Here is a 27070-nt window from a genome sequence, read left to right on the forward strand (position 1 = left end):
AAGTAGATGAACAGGTTGCAATTTTCCTGTACGTTTTGGCACACCATGTGAAGAATCGAGTAGCGAAGTTTCAATTTCGCAGATCAGGAGAGACTATTAGTAAACATTTCAACAATGTGTTAAATGTTGTTATACGGATGGAAAATGAACTTTTTAAAAAGCCAGAGCCAATATTAGAAACTTCAACAGATGAAAGATGGAAATGGTTCAAGGGATGTTTAGGAGCAATAGATGGGACACATATAAGTGTACAAGTACCTGAGGAAGACAAGTCGAGGTACCGTAATCGAAAACGAGAAATAACAACCAACGTACTTGCTGCTTGCACCCCTGACATGCAGTTCATTTATGTATTACCAGGCTGGGAAGGATCTGCTGCTGATAGTAGAATTCTTCGTAGTGCTATGATTCGAGAGAATGGATTGCAAGTGCCTAAAGGTAACTACTATCTTGTTGATGCCGGGTACACCAACGGAGAGGGATTCCTTGCACCATTCTGAGGTCAACGATATCATTTGAATACTTGGTTAAATGGACATAAACCGGAAACGCCAGGAGAGTATTTCAACATGAATCACTCTTCAGCAAGGAATGTCATCAAACGATGTTTTGGCATTTTGAAGAAAAGATGGGCAATACTTAGAAGCCCATCTTTCTATCTGATCTGAACACAAAATAAAATTATACTTGCATGTTGTCTTATGCATAACTTTATTCGAAGAGAAATGGCATATGATCCTTTTGATGATGATGAGTTTATTGACACAAATAATGATGCGGATGACGAAGATCTTGGCTCAAATGTGGAACATATTACAACAGTTGGGGTCTCAAATGAATGGAAATTTTTATAATTTTTAATGGAAAATTTTGTGAAAACTAGTAATTTTTCTTTATTTTCAGACAAGGGTATTGTTGTCATTTTCAATGAATTGTATTCCATTCATTCTGTCTTTTTTTTTTTGCATACCAAACAACACAAAGTATTGTATTATTCCATTCTCATAGGTTAACCAAACATGACCATGGAATGGCAATGACCCATTTCATTCCCTTGCCCATTCCATTCCTTTGTCCATTCCATTCACTCGTCCATTTCATTACCCCATACCAAACAGACCCTTAGTCTTATCTAAATTTAAGACGCATAATCAACCTTTGTGTTATACCTAAACTGCACTTGATACCTTTCACTATGAAATCGGCAAACTCCAATCTTTATGTTCATATTTTGAGTAAACTGCCATTTTGGTCCCTGTGGTTTGGCCAGTTTTGCCACTTTAGTCCAAATCTCAAACTTATTACATCTGGGTCCCTGTGGTTTGCATTTTGTTGCCATTTTAGTCCAAATTTCAAAAACCCCATTTTTTTACTGTTACAACCTCCTATTTTGTCCTGTAGTGCAGGGGCATTTTGGTCCATGTTAATTTATTATAACATTTCAGTAATTAATAACATCTATCTTCAAGAACATCATCAAACTTGATCATCAAAACCCAGAAAAGCAAGAACATCGTCAAACTTCATCATCAAAACCCAGAAAATCAAGAACATCATCTTCAAGAAAATCAAGAACCCAGAACAAAACCAGAAACCATCACAAAAACAAAACCGATTTGTAAAAAGAAACGAGGCTCAGATCTATATCTTCAAGAACATCATCAAACATCATCATCAATACCCAGAAAATCCAGAAAATCAAGAACATCGTCATACTTCATCATCAAAACCCAGAAAATCAAGAACCCAAAACAAAACCAGAAACCATCACAAAAACAAAACCGATTTGTAAAAAGAAACGAGGCTCAGATCTATATCTTCAAGAACATCATCAAACATCATCATCAAAACCCAGAAAATCCAGAAAATCAATAACATCATCTTCAAGAAAATCAAAAACCGCCATGGCTGCAAACAGGGGTTGCAAGCGCACTTGCCCTCCTCCGATTCTGCCACGCCAAGCTGCGGAAAATCTCAAATGTTGACCTAATTTTGACTCGGATTAGGTGAAATCATCACAGCCTCGCAGTTTACTCAAAAAAAATCATATCCACCACCAGAATACTCTGATATTCTGATCATCATAGCCTTGAAACAAACTTAATAAATAATACACAGATTGCCCCTGCACTACAGGACAAAATAGGAGGTTGTAACAGTCAAAAAAATGGGGTTTTTGAAATTTGGACTAAAATGGCAACAAAATGCAAACCACAGGGACCCAGATGTAACAAGTTTGAGATTTGGATTAAAGTGGCAAAACTAGCCAAACCACAGGGACCAAAATGGCAGTTTACTCTCATATTTTTTAACAATCTATAACCTTTACAACTAATTTCATCCAAAAACTCAGTTAAGTTACCTCACATGCTATGCATATGATGATATTATGGTCTTTTATAACATAAAGGTTGAATTTGTGTAAAAAGATTATTTATAACATAAAGGTTGATTTGTGCAAAATGTTATTATATATATAGTAAAATATTTTTTTTGCAAAAACATTATTATTTGTTAATAATTATATATATTTATATATATATTTATATATATAAACATATATAAAAAATAGTTTTAAATTTTATTTATAAAAATTCTGATTTTAATATTTTGATAAAGTAAATAATAATGACAAGATAAATTACTTTTTATATCAAGTATAACTAAAACACAAATTCTTTTAAAATAAATTTATTCTAATATCCAATATCCGGAATATTTATATATATATATATATATATATATATATATATATTAAAACGGACGTTTTAAAACTACTCAAACTAAAATGTATTTTTATGTATATGTAAGTATGTGTTTATAAAGAACATATTAGACAAATTTATATTGATAAAAGAAACTAATAAATTAATTTGACGTTTAAAAAAATCTTTAATAAATTTCTGTAAACAAATTCTAAATATATAATATATAAATAATACTAATACAAATGCAATAGGAAATAATAGAATGTCTTAACTCATATATATTTTTAATATTGGATTTGTATTATTTACATATTATATATTTAGAATTTGTTAACTGGAGTTTATTAATGATTTTCTTAAAACGTCAAATTAATTAAGTAGTTTATCTTATCGATATAAATTTCTCTAATATTTTTTTAAAAACACATACCTACATATACATAAAAAATATCTTTTAGTTTGAGTAGTTTTAAAAAATCCGTTTTAATTATAAAAATATTCTGGATATTACAATAACTTTATTTTAAAAGAATTTGTGTTTTATTTATACTTTATATAAAAAGTAATTTATCTTGTGTCATTATTATTTACTTTATAAAAATATTAAAAACAAATTTTTTATAAAATAAATTTAAAACTAATTCTTTATATATAAAAATATATAATTATTAACAAATAATAATGTTTTGCAAAAACAATTTTTTAGTATATATATAATAACATTTTTTTTTGGCAAAAATCAACCTTTATGTTATAAATAATAGAGTTAGTTACATAGTTAGTCCCTGTGGTTTGCACAAAGTAACATACTTAGGTACTAATAGTTTAAAATCACATTCTAGGGTATTAACTTTTCATTTTGTAACATTTGGAGGTATTAACGTTATTTATAGGTTTAAAATCACATTCTATTATTACTTTAGTTTGTTATTTTGTGCAAACCACAAGGACTAACTATGTTAATACCCTAGAAGTTAATACCTCCAAACGTTACAAAATGAAAAGTTAATACCCTAGAAGGTGATTTTAAACTATTAGGACCTAAGTATGTTATTTTGTGCAAACCACAGGGACTAACTATGTAATTAACTCTAAATAATATTTTTACATAAGTCAACCTTTATGTAATCAAAGACCATATTACCCTCACATGCAAAGCATGTGAGGTAACTTAACTGAGTTTTTGAACGACGTTAGTTGTAATGGTTATAGAACGTTACAAAACATTAACATAAAGGTTGGGTTTTGCCGATTTCATAGTGAAATGTATGAAGTGCAGTTTAGGTATAACATAAAGGTTGATTTATGCAATTTAGTCTAAAATATAAATGTATAACAAATCTAAAATAATAACAAAAGGATGGAGAACTTAAACTTTATTGTTAAAAACTACAATAATAATATTTCAAGATGAATGTATCGAATATTAGAAGGTTAAACGACCGCTATATTGAAGGGAAAGTAGAGATCCGTCTTCAGGTTAGAATAATGGAGAATTAAATTTCAATATTTCATTTTATAACCAATATATCGTAGATTGTCTTAATATATAGTGTGATAGTATCTCGTGTATTAAGTTTCAAGATTTCAGTTTATAACCCATATATCGTATCGTATGGTCTTAATATCCAGCATCTTAATACCGTCTTTATATCGTGTCTTAATATTGCGTGAAAATTAAAATATTAGCCTAAGAGTTGTGTTTTAACAACAATAATAGATATAGATAACTAATAACCCAACATCGTTAAATTTCAATCCATTAAATTGGTAGTTGAATTGACATTGTTGTAAGATTATAATTCTACTCATTTAAAATGAACTACATATAGTAATACAGAAATAATGTGTCAGACCACGTTTCACCAGTGACCCCGGATGTGGGGTTTGGATGTGACAGTTGTATATCAGTATCACAATGCAGTGGAAGTAGACGGAGTTTATATATTAAAATAAAAGTATTGAAAATTGCCTAATTATATTAAAACTTTATAGTGTCAAATATTCCATAAAAGTATCCCAAAGGTATGATCTAAATAAAATGGATTTCGAGACACCATAGGTCTTTTGACATGGAGTTGCAAATTCCAAAGGTTTTTAACCTAGCCTTATCCAGCCTACTATTGAGTTTCATCATCTCTGTAGTTAATGATAAAAAATATGCCAGCCTTTCACCGGTAAATAAAATTTACCGACTCATTTGTAAAATATTTAAATCATTTGCGAGCCATTGGGATTTTCTTGTTACAAGATTTGCATGTATGCCACATTCGGTATCTAGTGTTCAAAACCGGCTTTTGATTTATATACACACAATATATTTTTGTGTATGTCAGGTGTATGCCTACACCCCACACTTTCGTGGCCATTACAATAAATGAATTAGGACGTCCGGGTACGGTACTATTAACCCCCAAATGTTTTATGTTAATCAAGCAATGCGGATTAAACTCGGGTTATCAATATTTTCAAAGCATTTGCCCATTGCAATACTCGAACCAAGTGGTTTTGTACCATATCCCAAGTTTTTATAATAAAAGTGGCTAAAAAACATTTAACTATACTAGCTCTGCTCACAGCGTATTTTGATCGTAGTACAACCAAATTCAAAGTTTATTAGCATATGGTGTGATTTCTAGGGGGCTCTATAGTCCGGAGCGAATGGGAATACTCTTCCCCTAGAATTGTTTTACTCGCCATTATAAGTCCGTTGGACTTGACTGGTTAACATAGATTTAAGCATGGTTCTACTAGATTAAGCGTTGACCGGATAGAATGTGGTTGATAACCATACGGGTGAAGGACCTCTCGTGTTATGGTTAAATAACCTTACATTCTAATTTAAAGTGTTTTAAAAAGGTTTTGACCCGTTACGACTTGTTTATTTATGCCATTTGAACAAGTCGTTTGCGCGAATATGGGTTTGGATGGTTAAATAGGTTCGTTATAAGTCGAATAAGTCAGAACATGTTTTTGTTATGATGTTCAAATAGCATTCGTGTCAAATCATTAGATTATAATGCTTAAAAGTTCATTTGCCAATAATTATACAAATCTGAGTTTTGAGTTTATAGAATTCTAGGTTTGACTTATCATTTGACCCACTTAGACATGATGATCACACAATGTGAATGTAGGATTTTATTCTCTACATTATGACGACCATTTGGTTGAGTTTACTTTAAAACTGGTTGACCAAAGCGGTCAGAACCAAAGGTCAAAGAGAAATGTCAAACTGTTAACAATTCCAGACTTTTGAACAAAATTAAACTATAAATCTAGTTGCTAATGAAAGAGCTAAGGGAGAAAGACTTACTAGCTTTAGAGAACTTCTTCAGACAAACAAAGGAAAGGCTTAAATGCAAAAAGTATAACTATTCACTAGTAGTTTGTTTGTTTTTAGAGTTGGTGTGAAGAAATGAGATGATTAACGGGCTATTTATAGCCAAGGGAGTTTAAGGAAATCAAGACAAGTGTCCTTGGAGCTTTAGGAATGAGATTATTGTCCAAGATGTGACAATACCGGATCAAGAGTGGCAAAAATTGAAGAGAGGTGGCAAAGTGTAGCAAAATGTTGATGCCAACGGATTATCTGCTGTTAGGGATTTCTTGCGGACATCAAGGGATATCTCATATGGTCCGTGAGGAGCGTCTGTGCACAACTTTATTTAAATACCCCTTGCGGACCACAAGGGGTTATCAATACAGTCGGCAAGGACCTCCAGAAAAACAAAAGTTTGGATTTTGTCAGCTCCAGCCCCTCGACATCGTATTTTCCCTTTTCGACGATTCTAACCCATCCTTTTCTATATACTGAATTATATGGAGGGTCTTTAGACACGTGTCACCTTAGGATATGAACAATAAATATTAGGGTAACACTTTCATACCCCTTAAAGAAATCTCGTCCTCGAGATTTTTGTTCAAATAGTTGAGGGTATGTTTGTCCCATATTGGATTCTAATTCCCAAGTGTACTTAGGACCACAATGGGAATCCCATTTGACTTTCACAATCGGGATTTTCTTTTTGCGAAGCTTTTTAACTTGTCGAGGATCGACAAAGGTTTTTTAGTAAAGCGATGTTTCTCAACGATTTGTACCTCGTGATGAGGCATTGCTAAAGATTCATCGACCAAACATTTCTTTAAGTTTGTAATGCGGACTACATCGTGTACACCGCTAAGCTCTTATGGAATTCTGAGTTTATAAGCGATGGTACCGACACATTTTATTATCTCAAAGGTTCCAATGTACCGTGTGCTTAGCTTACCTTATTCCCAAATCTCATGACACCTTTCCAAGGTGATACTTTTAATATGACTTTGTCACTGACTTAGAATTTGAGTGGTTTTCTTCTCTTGTTAGCGTAATTCTTTGTCACCGACTTACAATTGACTTTCTCCAACTTCTGCCCAAATACGGGAGTCCTACACTTTCTCCCTTACAATGCTTCAAACGATGCGGCCTTAATACTAGTGTGGTAGCTATTATTATAGGGGAATTCTATTAATGGTAGGTAGTCATCCCAACTGCCACCTAAGTCAATGACACATGCTCTAAGCATGTCTTCCAAAGTATTAATGGTATGCTCACTTTGACCATCTATCTGAGAATGGCAAGCTATACTGCAGAGCATTTTGAAAACTCTCCCAATAATGGGATGTATACCGATTATCTCTATCAAATACGATTGTCAATGCTACTCCATGAAGAGATACAATGTTGTCAACGTATAACTTAGCCAATTTTCTTAAACTAAAATTTTCTTTGATTGGCATAAAATGTGCTGACTTAGTCATTCAATATAACCCAAATAGCATCCCCACAACTTGTACTATGAAGCTTAGTAATAAAATCCATGGTTACCATTTCCCATTTCCATTTGGGTAACTCTAATTGTTGTAAAAGTCCCAAAAGTTTTTGATGTTCGGCTTTAACTTGTGAACATGTCAGATACTTAGCCACACAGGTGGCGATGGATTTCTTCATACCCATCTACCAATAATCATTCTTCAAATCTTGATACATCTTGTCTCCACCAGGATGCATCGAGTATTTGGACTTATGGGATTCTTCAAGAATTAAATCTCTGAGTCAACCAAAGACAGGAACCCATATCCTGTCATTAAATCTCAAAATTCCATTTATTCCAAGTGGTTAACTGATCCACAGTACCACCTAATCCTTCTACCGCAGAATTCTATGTTTCATAAAAGAACAAAACATATTGATGTAAGCTATCACTGGATTAGAGAAACTATTGAAGACAAGGTATTTAATGTGCACAAAATGCAACACATAAATTATATCAAATAAGGTATAAAATCAACCCTTTTAGGTACTAATGTTGGAAAAAGTGTGTATCTTTATATACTTTTGATTTTCAGGATTAAAAGAGCTTAAATGTACAAAAGGAACAAATTAGCGGCAAAAACCAACATGACTACAAAAGAAGAGAATACCTACCCTCCGAGCTTCACCCCAAGAAGTACGACCTTAAGCATAAGACAAGTTTGAGTAGTCAAGTCATATTTATCCAGTTCTTCCCAAACACTTAAACAACTCATTGAATCGAAACCTTTTTCTACCAATTTGAAAGATCTTAATGAGTGGTTTGCTTGAGGGCAAGTAAACTTTAAGTGTGGGGTTTATAATCTACCATCAACTATAATACGAAATCAACCCCATTTATGAACACTTTTGAAGCAACTCGTAAAGGAAACACTACCTAAATTGTTCCTTTTCAGGTCCAAAATTAAAAAAGAAGAAAAAATGGATGAAAATACGAAATTTCCTAGAAGCACCCCCATGCATAACCAAGCATGGCCATGCCTCTTACGTTAGCTCACCTTATGGAAGAATCAGAACAACTTGGTGGGCAAGAAAGAATGACTAATGGCATGCCCGTGCATAACAAGCACTGTCATGCCATCCATAAAAGACAAATAAGAAGAGTACAAAAGCTTAAGAACAAAGTACACCTCCTGCAACCGTTTTTGGGACAGCTCAACATGCACGACCGTGCATGAGAGGCACGCCTATGCCCAAGACCCTCGGGAGACAGAAAGGACAAATTCTCGAAGCTTCTATCAAGATGCCAAGTACAAGGAACGGTCGTGCACTATAGGCACGTCCGCGCACCCCTGCCTTTGATTATCCTATAAATATCGGCCTTATTCACTATTTAGAGGCATGCCCTTCTTTGCTTTCTTGTTCCTTGTCGTGCTATAGTCCCAAGGCTGATAGACTTATGCCTCTAAGGCCTTGTTCTCTACCTTTGAAGGCTCTAGTCCCTTATAAAAAGTGTGGATGAATCATGGAGCTTGCCTAATCAATAACCAAGTATGCCAAGATCAAGATGCTTCCTAAGCCCCCTTTTATTAGAAGTGAGAGGTTGATCCCTAGGGAAGGCCTTCATACCGACCGAGGCCTCTCCAAATTTAGGATCCTACATCCTACCTTTGATCATCCATGTTAAGAATAAGGCATCGTTAGATTAGTTCACTAAACATATGTAGTAAATGGTTGAGAGACACTTTAAACTTGCGCTTAAGCTAGAGCTTGAAGATCATGAAGTGTGTTAATCGCCATTGGTGAAAATGTTTCATACGGTTGTAATCTCTATGTCTTCTCAAGAACTTTGATTAGTTAATCCTATTAATATAGTATTTTTATCTTATTTAATGTGTTTATCCTTTACTAATTCTTGGTTTGTGACGGGATTGCATGACCCCTTTGAAATTAAATGAGCTTAACATCTTATTTCAACCATATAAATTTAAACTACCTTAACTTGACCTAGGTGTGCGTATGGCTCCTAGTACCCACAATAGGATTCAGTGTGCTTAATAAACCTTGGGAGGTGAAGCTTATTAGTACACTCATGGCATGTAACAACCCATATACTAATAAGGGAAATCCAAACCTGGTTAATTAAGATTATTATTATGTAGGCTTCTGGTATTGAACTAAATTCGGATGACCAGCTTCTGGTATCAAACCAGATCTTGGGGAGACAAAAGGCTTCCGATATTACTTCAAGATCCTTAGGGAAGGCTTATTGTAATGCACCCGATCCGATTGAGGGGGTGGGGGTAAAAGTTAAGATACTAAGTTAATGGAGGAATAAGGAAATTCGGTGGGATAGAATATAACTGGTGAAATGGGACCTATTTTTCTTATTCGGTAACTTAATTAATTTGATGTCTAATCACTTCGGTAATTTAAAATATCCCTAAACGTGATCTCAATTGTTATGCTTGAAATGCAAGCACTTCTTAATTAAGTTATAAAACGATAATATAACGAAGATGACCTTAAACCATTCATGTTGTGGCATATCATTTACTAGCCGCAAGGCTAGGGGAGGTTCATTATGGTCATATTTATAGACCGGTCTATCGATATGTTGTGGCAATATTGGGCATGTGGGTGACCGGACCAAGGAAGCCACTTCTAATTTAATTAAAAGATAAAATCGAAGACTTAAACTGTAACACCCCAACCCGGAAGGGCTGACGTGTCACAATAACGGTAACATAACCAAAAGTCATAATTCCATTTATTTATTTGATAAGGATACAACCACACGACCATTAAAATTAAGATTAATATACAAGCGGAGACATTCATCTTAATTAACTAACATCTTCAGATTTATTCCTAGGCTTTATTCTTCTCTCTTTTCCCCTCCCAAAATAATCTGTGGACCTGTATATACAAAAAATTTACGGAATGAGCCGAATGCTCAGTACGGAATTTTAGGCTCAAATAACAAATAACGTTTTATATGAAATCTTATCCGGATGGAACTTTATGCGAAAATGATACGATGCAAGAACATAATTTCATAATCGTATCTTACGGATGTACCCATGAGCAAACTTAAAACGTGATAATACACAGGTAGCTACTCCTGCATAATTATCACATGAGATGGCGAATTGGCATACCCGTTATCCACCTCCTTATACTTAAATCCTAGGATCGATCCATACGCCTCCTAATAGCCTTATGTACCACACTTGTACTTAAGAGACGCCGTGAACTGATCTCTCCGTCACGGATGGAGCACATGATGTTGATGCCACAACAACATGCTCGTGGGACACTCCACGAGAAGCGATACTCAGGGTATCAGAGTACAAATGGTCTTATTCACATAACTTATAAAACTTTTTTTCATAACAAAACGGAACATATATTGGAACATGCGATAATGAGTATAACAACATAATACTATCGCATGACATGAAAGCTAAATCAAATGATTAGGATAGGAATCGAACGGACTGTCAAATGAATCGATAATCAAAGACGTGAGGAGTTTTTAACAGATATAGTAATTTAGTGGTTTTGTAACAATTTGAATATGAAGCAATAAAGAGTGGGGTAAGGATCCGTACCTTAATAACTTCAAAGTGAAGCTACCTTGTGCTAATATTTTAGATTTATATGGGCAGAGTTTCGACTACTGATTAATCTTTTCACCCAATTTAAATAACATGCACACAAACTAGGTTAGTAACTTAATACAGCATTTACGTCAATTCACGAGATCAAACCCTCACAACTATTATCAAGTGCAATACTTAATAATTCAATCGGATTCACAACGAATAACAGAGCATAGTCCGAATTCGAACAACACTCAAATATTCAAGTTGAAATCACGACGAATAATCAAAGTAGAAGCTCAATTTGAGCAGCACTCAGACAATCGTTGGATAGTTATAATCGATCGGACGTTGAATCGTAATAGCGATCGAGTTATTACCCTGATTGTGGCAGCACTTCGTGAATTAGTGTGTGTTGTGGACTGATTCGATGTACACAGAACTTATGAGTGTCGTTTCAACTTTCCAGATCAAGTCCCAATGTCCTCTATTTATACTAATTTTTGGGACATGCGTACCTACCTGCTTGACATGCCTACCTACCTGCTTGACATGCCTACCTACCTGCTTGATTGACATGCCTACCTACCTGCTTGACATGCCTACCTACCTGCTTGACATGCCTACCTACTTGCTTGATTGACATGCCTACCTACCTGCTTGACATGCCTACCTACCTGCTTGACATGCCTACCTACTTGCTTGATTGACATGCCTACCTACCTGCTTGATTGACATGCCTACCTACGTGATTGACATGCCTACCTACCTGCTTGACATGCCTACCTACTTGCTTGATTGACATGCCTACCTACCTGCTTGATTGACATGCCTACCTACTTGCTTGATTGACATGCCTACCTACTTGCTTGATTGACATGCCTAGGTGTCTTAATTAGGGTTTTCTAGTGGTTTATAATTACTATTATTCTTTTTATTTCTAGAATAATGATTTTAAATTTATGGGCATTACAACTATTACCCCCTTAAAAGAAATTTCGTCCTCGAAATTTTTCAAATAAGAATATAACCTATTGCATAAGTAACAGAAACGAAACTTTTATAGCAGAGTTACTAACTTATATAACCAGAATCTCCTAACCACACATGTGTATCTGAAATTCATAACTAAGGTCATGACTATACTTGTCAATTACCTTATATATGTGCCCTAATGGTCCTTTTATAACGTATCTTAATAAAATATCTTACCGTACGAAAAGTCAATAGAGACTTACAGATACTTAGAGTGACTATTAGTACTGATATTTCCTACATAGACATCTATAAGAATAGACATAGGAGTTAAACCAAATAAGAGATCAAGTTGAATCCTATCATAGATATCTACCCATTCCTCACATGTCTTAATTACTATCTTCAAGTTTTCTACAGGAAAGAGCCTTTGCTCTGATACCATATCTGTAACACCCCAACCCGGAAGGGCTGACGTGTCACAATAACGGTAACATAACCAAAAGTCATAATTCCATTTATTTATTTGATAAGGATACAACCACACGACCATTAAAATTAAGATTAATATACAAGCGGAGACATTCATCTTAATTAACTAACATCTTCAGATTTATTCCTAGGCTTTATTCTTCTCTCTTTTCCCCTCCCAAAATAATCTGTGGACCTGTATATACAAAAAATTTACGGAATGAGCCGAATGCTCAGTACGGAATTTTAGGCTCAAATAACAAATAACGCTTTATATGAAATCTTATCCGGATGGAACTTTATGCGAAAATGATACGATGCAAGAACATAATTTCATAATCATATCTTACGGACGTACCCATGAGCAAACTTAAAACGTGACAATACACAGGTAGCTACTCCTGCAAAATTATCACATGAGATGGCGAATTGGCATACCCGTTATCCACCTCCTTATACTTAAATCCTAGGATCGATCCATACGCCTCCTAATAGCCTTATGTACCACACTTGTACTTAAGAGACGCCGTGAACTGATCTCTCCGTCACGGATGGAGCACATGATGTTGATGCCACAACAACATGCTCGTGGGACACTCCACGAGAAGCCATACTCAGGGTATCAGAGTACAAATGGTCTTATTCACATAACTTATAAAAAGTTATTTTCATAACAAAACGGAACATATATTGGAACATGCGATAATGAGTATAACAACATAATACTATCGCATGACATGAAAGCTAAATCAAATGATTAGGATAGGAATCGAACGGACTGTCAAATGAATCGATAATCAAAGACGTGAGGAGTTTTTAACAGATATAGTAATTTAGTGGTTTTATAACAATTTGAATATGAAGCAATAAAGAGTGGGGTAAGGATCCGTACCTTAATAACTTCAAAGTGAAGCTACCTTGTGCTAATATTTTAGATTTATATGGGCAGAGTTTCGACTACTGATTAATCTTTTCACCCAATTTAAATAACATGCACACAAACTAGGTTAGTAACTTAATACAGCATTTACGTCAATTCACGAGATCAAACCCTCACAACTATTATCAAGTGCAATACTTAATAATTCAATCGGATTCACAACGAATAACAGAGCATAGTCCGAATTCGAACAGCACTCAAATATTCAAGTTGAAATCACGACGAATAATCAAAGTAGAAGCTCAATTTGAGCAGCACTCAGACAATCGTTGGATAGTTATAATCGATCGGACGTTGAATCGTAATAGCGATCGAGTTATTACCCTGATTGTGGCAGCACTTCGTGAATTAGTGTGTGTTGTGGACTGATTCGATGTACACAGAACTTATGAGCGTCGTTTCAACTTTCCAGATCAAGTCCCAATGTCCTCTATTTATACTAATTTTTGGGACATGCTTACCTACCTGCTTGACATGCCTACCTACCTGCTTGACATGCCTACCTACCTGCTTGATTGACATGCCTACCTACCTGCTTGACATGCCTACCTACTTGCTTGATTGACATGCCTACCTACCTGCTTGACATGCCTACCTACCTGCTTGACATGCCTACCTACCTGCTTGATTGACATGCCTACCTACCTGCTTGATTGACATGCCTACCTACTTGCTTGATTGACATGCCTACCTACCTGCTTGACATGCCTACCTACTTGCTTGATTGACATGCCTACCTACCTGCTTGATTGACATGCCTACCTACTTGCTTGATTGACATGCCTACCTACTTGCTTGATTGACATGCCTAGGTGTCTTAATTAGGGTTTTCTAGTGGTTTATAATTACTATTATTCTTTTTATTTCTAGAATAATGATTTTAAATTTATGGGCATTACATAAACATTTTCCTCATTTTATAAAATAAACTATATTAATAGAGAAAGACTTATCCAAGAATCCTTTACTACTATTTTAATCTACTAATCTAACTACAAATAAGAATGGTCACAATAATAACAAACAGTTGAGTTGGGGAAACATATTCCTTGGGCGATACTTGGTTCTTATCAAAATCTCTAAATTTAAAACTAGATAATCGTGTTCCTATGTTATTAAATTAACGCACTTAAGTGTGCTCAATATTAATAAATTAATATATATAAATCACACGACATCACACGTCCCGTGTCTCGGTACTAAAAGACAAAAGCTGACCTTCTGGAAGATTGGGAAGATCAGATGGGACCCACAAAGTTAACCACGACCTGTGCATGGCAAACACGCCTCAACACCTCGTGCCTTGTGAACCATAGCAGGTAACATAACCAGGAATGGCCCATGCCATCCAGGGACGCCCCGTGCCTCGAGCCCCAACAACCTATAAACAATGGCTATTTCCAGATTTCTACTTCCTTATGTTCTCCCCATTTCTCCATTACACATTTCTCTTTTACCCCACTATCTCTAATCATTGTAATCATTAAAAAATACTTAGGATCATTAGTGTAATAATGCTTTTGATGATTAATATATTTTTTTCAAGTTTGGTAAAAACTAGTTTCATGTCCATTATTTTCTAGATTCTTGAGGGTGTTTAGGTGATACTTATCCCCTTGATGGGGAGTTAACTAAGGAAGATCATGGATGAACAAGGGGGTGTGTGAGTGTTAATGACTTCAATTAATTAACATTTTATTAAAAGTGAGTGAAATATTAGCGTCACCATCAACTTGGGTCATTAGTATTTCAACATTTAGAATCTACCAATAATCTTGTGATGCCATTAACTTGGGTCATTCATGTTTTCTATGTCTACGTAGAGTCAAAACATGTTGATGCTCTAACCGGAGCTTAAAGGTTTTTGAATAGACTTCGGATTAGGTTAGCTCTTGCCTTTACACGGAGCTAGTACCAAAGTGTAAAGGACATGGGTTTTCTAAAAGTAACTACCCTAGTGGAATTGTCGACTCGCCGAAGGACTAATGTGGACAAGTAATTTAAGTCCCTTAAACTATCTAATTAATTACCACTAAATTGTAGTGATATACACTTTCCTTGTTGATTGGGCAATACCACAATGGTTTGATTCCGGGCTCGAGTGACATTTCCCTACTGATTCAAAGCGAAAGGTTTGAGTGTGTTGTAATTTTGACCCAACTATTGAACAACATGACGCATTAACACACATAGTTCCTCGTATGACAATCGAACCCTTGTTACCCTATGGAAAGAGCTAGCTAATGAAGCATCGAGAGGTATGTTGATCCTAAACACCCTCGTTTCTTATTATTGATTACTACCTTTTTATTTTCCTCTTCATGCCACTTTTAAAACATTTACCTTTAGGTTTGACAAGACGCTAACGAAGACTCAGTACTAAACTTGTTGTATGCTTGAGTATTTTACCATCAGTATATTATGCCAACGATGGGTGCACTTGTCCAATGTGAAGTGTAGTGTGAGAGTATTATATCATGTTTTTATAAATATTAGAACTTCAACTAGTGCATAAAACAACTAAAAAGAACCATTTTTATAAGCACACAACGACACGAGAACTTGCTCCCTGTCTCTTCTTTTATACAAGATTGGATTGAAGAATAAGACTTCAATATCAACTTCTGACATATGCCAATAACAGAGTTTTGGTGGACGTCACAATTTCAGAAATGTAGAAGAATTGTAGACGAATGGTAGAATTCTAGTTCAGTCGCATGGGTTGTTCTATTTATTGACACCTTGAATGACTCATCCGACTGGCACTTAAGACTCACACTGACTCGTGTCATTTCCCATCTACAAATGCACAGGAAATACGCTTAAGACTCTCACGACTAAAATAACCAATTGAGTGACTCATTTGATTGGTGTAATATTAAATACAAAACTTTTGTCTAACTTAACTCTAACACAAAACATGACTTATACACAAATATAGACTTTGCCAAAAGGCTATAAACACTTTATGCACTAACAATGATAAAGAGAATAATTAATAGAAAGAGTTATAAACTATTTATTGTTTTACCATTATGTCATTTCTTCTCACATTAAGTTTCTCCTCAAATGATACTTTACACACAGACACACACACACACACACATATATGATAGGGTTCATTAGAAAACTCTATCTAATCATTACCAAACCCTAATCCCTAATCCCTAAACCCTAAACCCTAAAAAACTAAATCCCAAAAGCTAAACTCTAAAGGTAATTGCCTAAAAGCTAAAGCTAAACGCTAAACCCGAAACCCTAAAAACTTAAAACTAAACACAAGAAAAAATCAACACAAATATCAATCATTAGATGGAGTTCTCATGAGTTTTCTTAATAAAGAAGAGTTTTCTGATGATCTTTTCCCCATATATATATATATATATAGAGAGAGAGAGAGAGAGACACACACATACACATATATGGAGAACCTTGAGAACAATTTTGTACCACACATTTTTCCTAAGAAAACTTGCAAAAAAAGTGCAAAAAATGCAAAAATGATTTTGGAAAAATCACATCTTTCTGTCAGGTTTTTTTATATATACACATGTGTATATTATCAATCTTTACCTATACATAAATGTATATACGTGTTTAAAATTGAAACATAAGTATTGTACATCTATGTTTGATAATTTATATATATGTACAAATGTGTATAAATGATTGTACATATATGTATATAAATGAAGATAATGTTTCTAAATATGTTTTTCTAGCGCACATATGTGTAAATACGTGCTAAAAGTTAAAAAAAATTGTATTTTACATATATGTTTCATAATATATATACCTATGTATAACTTAAAAACTTACAATATACATATGTGTGTAATTAAAAAGTGACAGTATAAACATATGTATACATAAAAAAACTCTTAAAAACGTGTGATTAAAAGTATAAAAAAATGTTTTTAGCTTAGAGAAAATGTGTGGTCCAGAATCGTTTTCATGGTTCTTAATTAGCATGGGTTTCTATTAGAATCCCTACTATATGGGATCGATGGATATTTAAAAAAAACTTTTAATCTGAGAAGAGAAAGAAATAAACTTCTACTAACATTAATAAGATCAAAGTTTATAAATGATGGTAGCAATTTTGTAATTAATGTAACTATTTTAACTTTTTTAATATCAAAATGGCATTTTGAAAATTTTGGTATAAGAGTTTTAAATCTAACCATTAAACTATTCACTCTTTGATTAATTAGTCATATATATTTAATGCTAAACATGCCTAAATTTATTCTAAACATCAAATTTATCCTACGTATATCTGTTTTGGTCCAAAATCTTATCAAGGATAATGTAACTAAATTTGTAAAGTGAGGTAGAGTGCTTAGGTGATGAACCATAATGAAATGTATGTTAGATGAATAAGGTAATCAAACATAGAGATTTATACGAGGAAAAGCCCTTGATCACTAGTAGATCGTCGGCATAAAAACCACGGGAAAGTGAATACTATCACTATCCACTATATTGCACAATTGAAAAGTATGCAAAATTGAATAAGTGTTTTACAACTGAAAGCTATGAGTGTTGTGAGAGTTTTTGTTCATAGTGTGTATGCGAAAATGTGAATTATGTAATCTAACACTTGATCAACCCATGAATGAACCTATCAACTAACTCTGATAATCTTGCAAGACCACGTTCAAGCTCCATGACCGATTGTGGAAATAACACGTGCAGCATCTTGAACGAATTATTCCCGAGATTCCAGGTAAGACTCAGTCCACTTCATTAATAACCTGCACATGAATAGTAGAAAACATCGAGAGCAACTGTTAGAATCCACAAGTAGTAATAAGGATCCTTGATCCTCTAAGTCTCTGCACTGTCCGATAAGGATAATTGATCCAGGCAACACCTCAGAATGTATAGAATGTATGATCCATAATTATAAAAACCTATGCCCTAACAATATCTTACACATATCAAAATATATCCTACATATATCTTACACATTGAATATATCCTACACATATCCAAATTTCTTTTACACACATCAAACTTTATCCTACACATCATATGATTTATAATATATGATAACAATTCAAAATAATGTTTGAATAGGTTAACGTAACTAATGAAAACTTTGTAGTTTTTATTAATACTATTAATCTTACCCACCGTGCCGGCGAAATGAACAATACCTTGAATTTAATTTATACGGTTGATTGAAAACGTATTATATTTCACCCGATTTTTTTTTCAAACAAAATTTTAAATCAAAACATAGACAATTGAAAACGTATATAAAAACACGAGAATCTATTATATTTGACCTAATTAATTTCCTTTAAAAATTATATAAATTTAAAAAGAACTGAGATACATATATATAATTGTTTAAACAAAATGGAAATTAAATTCTGTACTAAAAGTTAAAAGGAGGGTTATTCAAATAAGGTGCAAAATAGTTGGCAAGAAAAACAATATTAAGGATGGGAAAAAATATGTGAATTAATTTAATAAGGGGACCCGGGGTGGGGGAATCTTTCCCCGTGATAAATGGCTTTCACGCGTGATAAATGCAAACAAACCACCGCCATCCTACAAAATTAACGCGTGAATTTTAATTTCTGTGATATTTTTAACGCGTGGTAAATGGAACCATGTGAGGGGGTGTGAGGGTTTATTGTTGGGTGTTGTGAGTGATGGCATTTCTACTAAAAAAGGTTGTGAGTGATGGAATAATGGTTGATGACATGATGAAAATTGATTGAATGTTGTCACACCCCAACCAATGGCGGAATCATCAGAGTGGAGAGTGGGACGAAATAGATTGCAAGAGACTTTATAACACTATTTGTGACAATATTTAATAAACCTGTTTCATTTCATAATCCCAAATTGTCAAACATTACATAAATTTCAAATAGCATGTTCAAAACATAACAATAACAAAATTTGATACAACATATTAAACCTAGCACGTCTATATGTGTATCTAAGCATCGTCGCTACTTCATTTCATAGCATTCATCATCCTCAACCTGTAACATGTTTAAAATAAAGTTCAACGCAAAAGCAAAGACGAGTACACAAGGTTTAAATAAGTATAGCATAAGTATAAAAGCATTTTCATGAATCCACATGGTAATTTGTAAACAAGGTAACTAGCATGCATAACAATACGTCAAACCCAAGTATCCACTAGTATTTAGCATCCCTCGCCACAAAAGTAACGAGACTGTTTTAGAATAAAGACTTAACAAGACATTGACGGGTGGTGTGCTACTCCTATAGCGCTATATATGTTAAGTTGAGGGCTTAGCAAAGTTAATGAAATAAAGCATGTAAAATCTAGCATGAGCCTAAGTAAACAAGTAGCATGTAGAATAACATGTTACAACCCAAAGTGTTTGAGTGTGTGAGTGTGAAGTTTGTATAATAACATGTTACAACCCAAAGTGTTTTTAAAGGTACTCACGGTTTTGCAATCTTACACTTGATAAATCCGCGAGAAAGTTGTTGTTGTGGGAGGTTGGAACACCAAGTCTTTCTACACGAAGAAACAAGGTGTATGAGTATTGGAGTATAACGGTGGAGTAAAGATTTGGAAATAAAAACATGTGAATATCAACATAATAAAGTAATCATCTTCAGCACATAATACTTGTTTTGACACTATGACCACTCAAGGGTTAAAATGTTTTCATGGGTAGAATACCCATTAGAATCATAACAAGTTATTAGGTCTTAGATGATGTAATCTAGTACTTTGACGAATGAACACAAATTCATCATCAAAGATTCGAATATAGTATGCATATATATATATATATATATATATATATATATATATATATATATATATATATATATATATATATATATATATATATATATATATATAAGTATTAGATAGGTTATGTAATATGTTAGTAAGTCCAATAGTTCAAGCATGAGGTAGGAAGAACAAGTCTTTCATTTAGGTACCTCTATATGTTCACCACTACACTTAATGTTATAAACATTCAAGGAGGGTCATGAACTTACAAGAAACAATAGAATATGAACCACTAATCTATGAGAAAACATCAAGCAATGTGTGGATTTTCAAGTAGGATAGCCCAAGCTAATCCTAATTCATACAATCATCAAGTCTTAAGCTTGAACATCACTTGTGGGTTAAACCCTTGAATAAAATAGAAAGTTTGTGAGGTTTACATCTCTGATTTTACATGTCTCAACCTTGTTTTTAAGCCTAACTAACCATAGATGTGGTTATAAGCATAAGGACATAGGTTTGAGATGAGTTTCCTCAAGTTTATCAAAGTTTGAATCAAGAACAGAAAAATCAGTCCACTTTGGAGGCCTTTTGGCGACGTTCCAGGCTCTGGTTTTCCAGGGAAAACCTATGGAAACGTTGCTAGGGTTAATCCAAGCATGTAGGAAAAAGAATCAACTTAAACGGACAAGAAACGAGTGAGTTATGCTCACTTTAGTGAAGTAGTATGATTTTGTCCGAACTTCTGCAATCAGCTGCGAATTTAGGAAGTTTGAGAGTGATTAGAGAGAGTTGTGAGTGATTAGAAAGATGCAAAATGCTTGGACAATACTTGGTTTTTATAGGGAAGGGTTAGGGTAGGTTGTAGTTGGGTATTAATTGCTAAAAACGAGTTTAAACTTCAAACAAACACAAATCCCGCCAAAGAAAACGAGCTGAAACCTTTTCTGATCTCATGATGGCCTCGCGGGCCGCGAAGCCAGGACCTAGGCCAGGTCGCGGGCCGCCAGGCCTGGTCTGATGCGTGAAAGGTTTTCAAAAATGACATTTTCGCCCCTCGAGTTCCTTATTTTGGGTTTTTAGGTGTATACATGATATAAGGGCATATTATAAGGACCAAATAAGTAATATTAACATAAAACAAGTATCATGAAGTATGTCTAAGTATAGGAATGTCGTATTTAAGTATCGGATGCATTCAAAAGTCGTATTATTCGTAAGTTTCACGTATTTACAAGTTTGGCACATAGTTTCCAAGAATCATGAATCTTTATCAATTGTTCCACAAAAATCAAACGTATGAATATGTGTGAAGTATGTATAACGCCAATTTAAAGAAATACAAGTTTTATATATGATCTAAGTCTCAGATTACAACGATTACAATGAAAGGACGATTACAAGAACACAAGACATCCAAAAATAGAAATACAAGAAAGACCTTCTAATTATGGAAAGTACAAAGAAGCGGGGCGTTACAGTCTCCCCTCCTTTAGGAAATTTAGTCCCGAAATTTAGGAAGAAGTAACAAAAAGGTGCGGATACTTAGTCTTCTTTTCATTCTCGAGTTCCTAAGTGAATTCAGCGCTACGTTTTCCTTCCCATCGAACCTTGACGATAGGATTTTGACTGCCTTAATTTCTTGACTCCTCGGTCCATGATTTCGAAAGGTTTTTCCACAAAATGTAAAGTCTCGTTGATTTGAAGATCCTCGAGTGGAACTTGAAGTCCTTCGTCAGCTAAACACTTCTATAATTTTGAAACGTGGAAGACATGATGTACATTGTTGAGTTCTTCAGGCAGGTCCAGTCTATACGCAACCTTGTCAATCCTTTCGAGAATCTTGAAAGGACCAACGTAGCGAGGTGCGAGTTTTCCTTTCTTACCAAATCGAACCACTCCCTTCTAAGGGGATACTTTGAGAAGTACGAAGTCACCTATCTCGAATTCTAAAGGCTTGCGACGCTTGTCGGCGTAACTCTTTTGTCGGCTCCTGGCTTTCAGTAAGTTGTCTCGAACCTGTAAAATCTTGTCCGTTGTCTCTTGTATGAGCTCGGGACCAGTGATTTGAACTTCACCAATCTCGTGCCAATAAATAGGCGAACGACACTTGCGACCATACAATGCTTCGAAGGGTGCCATTTGAATACTCGCATGATAACTATTATTGTACGAGAATTCGATCAAAGGCAAGTATGAATCCCAGTTGCCACAAAAATCGATTACGCATGAACCAAGCATATCCTCTAAGGTTTGGATAGTATGCTCGGTTTGACTGTCTGACGGAGGATGGAATGCGGTGCTAAGGTTAAAAATAGTACCCATAGCACATTGAAAAGTTTGCCAAAGACGAGACGTAAAACGACAATCACGATCGGAAATGATGTCACTAGGGATACCATGACGACAAATGATCTCATCGGTGTAGATTCTGGCTAATTTCTCGACCATGAAATCTTCACGAATGGGAAGAAAATGAGCTAATTTGGTCAATCGGTCAACGATCACCCAAATACTGTCATCACCAAAAGAAGTACGAGGGAGTTTAGTGATGAAATCCATAGCGATGCTCTCCCATTTCCAGACAGGAATTTCTGGTTGTTCGATCAAACCAGAGGGATGTTAATGTTCAGCTTTTACCTTTGAACATTTGAGACATTTCGCAACGAAGGTGGCGATATCCTTCATCATTCCAGGCCACCAATAGGACATCCACATATGTTTGTACATCTTGTCAGCACCAGGATGAATGGATGAATGGAATATCTCAATTTGTGTGCCTCCTTCATCAGAAAGTCTCGAATATTTTCACGATTAGGAATCCAAATACGATTGAGATAGTGTTAGTGCATTAATGTCAATCGCCTTCGTCAATCTGAGCCGTAGCGAGAAACCGAAGAAATCAAGCTTTTATTGTAATATTTAGATAGTTTTAACAAGGTGGCATTTTGGTAATTAATTAGAAGTCTCATTAATTCCAAGGGATATAAATAGGAGAGTTATGACATAAGTTGTAAGACTTTTGCTCATTTGGTGATTTAGAAGATTCAAGCTTAGAGAGAGAAAGTCTAGAGACAGAAAGTACTCTCTACGTGATTCTTGTATTGTATAGGTCATATCTTTCAATAGATTCACGGTTCTAGTACATTATTGTGTGTTCGGTCACGCACGTTCACGGATTCCGCGCGTCGAACGTTCGTTACGCAATCGTACGACATAAAGACCGATCCTACAAGTGGTATCAGAGCTAGGAGCTCGATTGCACTGATCAAACACATAGATTCGTACCAGATTTTAGCGTTTTCAGATCCGAATTTCATCATTTCTTCTTCTTCTTCTTCTTCTACTCATTCTTTCACGTTTTTCACTGTTTTTCGTCAAATTGAACAGGTTTTTACGGTCCGAATCGGCTGATTTTTTGATATGTTGTGCGAAAACACCTGATCTATAACCCTACCAAGTTTCAGATCCAAATTCCTAGCCGTTTAGGAGAAATCGAAGGTTTTAGGTCTGATTTCGTATCAAAATTGTTGATTTCGCTCAAAAACGTTTGATTTCGCTCGAAAAACAATGATTTGCTCGAAATACTTTGATTTCGCTCAAAAAATGTTGATTTCGCTCATACGGTAGAAGCGAAATCAGAGGTTTCGCTCTTGTGGTTGAGGTTTCGCTCATAGTGTCATATCTGATTTCGCTCCTGTGGTTTCGCTCATAATTACACTCTAATTTCGCTCATTTGGTCATTTCGCTCTAACCAATTAATTGAAATTTGTTTGTGAGTCATATAAATTGTGGCCATTTGTGTGTGATTCACAAGAGTGATTCAATTGAACATGTGTTTATCTGCCCAAGAAAGCCCATGTGATTACACTGTTCGAAATTTTTGGTCGAATGAGAATTGAATGTTTAGAAACTGCATGATTATCTGATAATAAAAAATAATAATTCATTTTAAGGTCCAATCGACATTCAGGTGGTGTATTTGTTGTCGGTTTAGTGCATATTAGCGGTCCAATGAATTAAAAAATAACATCACCGACCTATGTGCTTTGATTATTGCATTTATTTGTTCAACATTTGCATTTATTAAAAACCTGTTTGCATCAATCAAGAAAGTTTCAACATTTAATCGGTCCAATCAGATCTCTTATTATATAAACTTTTTCGGTACATGTGAGTATACAAGTGTTGGCCCAATCACAAACGAAAAACAAGCTATCCACTAAACAAGCGATATAATCACAATTAAAAGTTGTTGTCACTTAATGGAAGTGAAAGCCCAATCATATTTCCAATGAAATAAAAGATGTTGGCCAAGTTTGCATGTGAAAGGTTATAACTGTTGTCGGCATTTAAAGGTCCAATAAAATCAAAGAAAAGTGCAAAAAAACATTTAATTGTTTTGTCGTTTGGTGGGTTAAGTGGTCAAATTGTTTGAAAAGTGTTGGCGGCCCAAAGTTTGGATGTGATCTGATTTGTGTTGAGTCATTATCGGCTTTTATCAAAAGTTAAATCATTTGTCCATTAAACAGCCCATGTGATTTGGTCATGTAATCTCGGCCCAATTAGATTGACTTTAAAAAGCATTTGTGTCAGCCCAAGATTTGTTTGTGTGAATCGCATGTGATTAGAATAGAAAGGCCCAAGACAAGTTAAGGTTCAATAAGCGTGTGATAAAAGAAGCCCAATATTCATTGACCCAAATCATTCTAATTTCAAATTGAATCCATTCTGTTCCGATAAGCCCATTCATTCAATGATTTCACCCGAACAACTTTGGATTGAATCAGCGAATCTTCGACAACGAGTCTTAAATTGACTTCACACACACACTTTTACGTATTCAGTTCGTTTAAACTGATTGTGTGTTTGTTTGTTTGCAGGTGATTCAAGGTGATTTGTTAAGCATAGGATACTCGCCCGAGCGAATCCTCAAACGATCCTAACTGATTTTAGATTGTGTGAAATTTTGTATTGTTTGAAAATCTGTTGTTGTGAATTTTTGATTACCGAAACATGGATTCTGAGTTTTATATTGCACAGAATAAATTCGCTAGTTTTACGGGTATCAAGGGAGAATCAACTGAAGAGTTGATCCAAAGGTATGTCAAGTTATATTTAGAGATGAGGCGTTTGAACATTAACCAAATGGATGAGACATGGGTTGAAAAGTTGGCGAACGCTTTACCAATTGATGTGTGGGGAACGCATTTGTTTGCTTGGAAGAAGAGCGGTGAATATTATAGTTTCAATTTGAGCTCGTTCGTCGAGAAGATTCAAGCTCAAGAACTTGAGTTCCAAAAGATTAGAAAATTGAGGTCTGATTCAAGAGAGAAGAGTAAAGCAACAACTGGTGAAGCAAAATTCAAATCTAAGGAAATTGTTCAAGAGGTAGAGGAGCAGGTTAAACAAATTTCAGCTATCAAGGTTGAGAAGAAAGCTGAAGCTGTAAAGATGATTGAGAAGTGCTCAAAATGCGAAAAATTCGAAGCAGACAATGTCAAACTCTTGAAGGATGTGGAGAGATTAACATTGAAAATCAGTCATTTGAAGGATGAGAAAAGATCTGATGATAAACAGATTCTTGAAATGAGAGAAAATTATGAGAAATTGAAATCTGAAAATGTCAAACTGTTGAATAGTTTGGACAGTTTGACATTGGAAATCAAAAATTTAAAAGAAAAAGAAACAGAATTTCAAGATCAGATAAGAGTTTTTGAAAATGAAAAATCAAAAATGGAAAAAGATTTTCAAAGTCAAATCAAGTTTTCGAAGATGAGAGAGATATTTTTGTTAAAAATAATCTTGAAAAACAAATTGCAATAAATTCTCATCTTGCTAAAATCATCCAGCTTGAAAAAGAAGCTAAAAGTGATCGAAATAAAATTGTTGATTTAGAAAATAAGTTGAAAGGTTTTGTTACTTCTGCACCATATGTGTGTCCAGAACCGATCAATTCAGTTCCAATAAGTGACGATGTCACAAATTTTGACAAAGTCAAAACTGAAGATTGTAATGAGAAATCTGATGATGAAAATGAAAAATTGAAAAACAAAAATTGTTCTTGAAATTAAAAGAAAAATTTCAGAAAACTGTTCTACAATCGAATCGACTGAAAGGGAGAATGCTCTAAGCAAAAACCTTTGAATAAGAAAGTGGAACAGAAACAAAAAGATAAAAATTTGAAAAATATACAAAAAGAAAATAGCAGCTCAGCTCATCAGATCGGTCATCCAATCAAAATCAAAAATTACAAAAAGTAAAAAATGATAATTCAAAAATTGTTGGCAATAAGTGGTGCAGGTCGGACCACAGTGCTCAAAAGTCAAATCCAGCAATGAAGAGGAAAAAGGAGTATCACCAAGCCAAACAGTGTTTTGATTTGAGCATTTGGGCTGAAAATGGTGATTGGTACGATAACAGAGTGTGTTACCGATGCGGTTATCAAGGACGCATTGCTGTTAACTGCCAAAGTTGGAATTATGAGACGAGAAGATGCTTTAACTGCAACATCATAGGTCACATTGCTAGAGATTGCAAAATGAGATCAATGAGAAGATCGAGAGCTGAATCTCAGAAGCAGTTGAAAAAAACAGTCAATGTCAAGCCCAAGGAACAGAAGGTTCAAGAACCTATAGTTCAAGAAAAGAAAGTGAAACTTTCTCAGGGGCAGAAGGACAGACTGCGAAAGAAGAAGAAGAAGACGAGAGAGTATCTCGAGAAAATTTTGTCCTCGGGTTCATCGGTTGGTAAAAATAAGAGTGCTGATGAATCAACTCCCTCGATTGCAAAGTCAAGCAAAACAAATTCATCGGATACAAATCTGAGGACGAAAGT

The 27070-nt window shown here is 34.7% G+C and overlaps 1 protein-coding gene across 1 annotated transcript in view; it reads left to right on the plus strand.

Moving 5' to 3' along the window:
- The first annotated feature begins 725 nt into the window (after positions 1 to 725).
- Positions 726 to 27070, plus strand: part of LOC110924268 — a 38226-nt gene continuing 11881 nt past the window's right edge. The window contains exon 1 of the mRNA XM_035989293.1: positions 726 to 827. Within this exon, the coding sequence (XP_035845186.1) occupies positions 726 to 827 (102 nt within the window). The remainder of the gene's footprint in view (positions 828 to 27070) is intronic.

The sequence above is a fragment of the Helianthus annuus genome, chromosome 4 (assembly GCF_002127325.2).
Source record: "Helianthus annuus cultivar XRQ/B chromosome 4, HanXRQr2.0-SUNRISE, whole genome shotgun sequence".
NCBI classification, from domain to species: domain Eukaryota; kingdom Viridiplantae; phylum Streptophyta; class Magnoliopsida; order Asterales; family Asteraceae; genus Helianthus; species Helianthus annuus.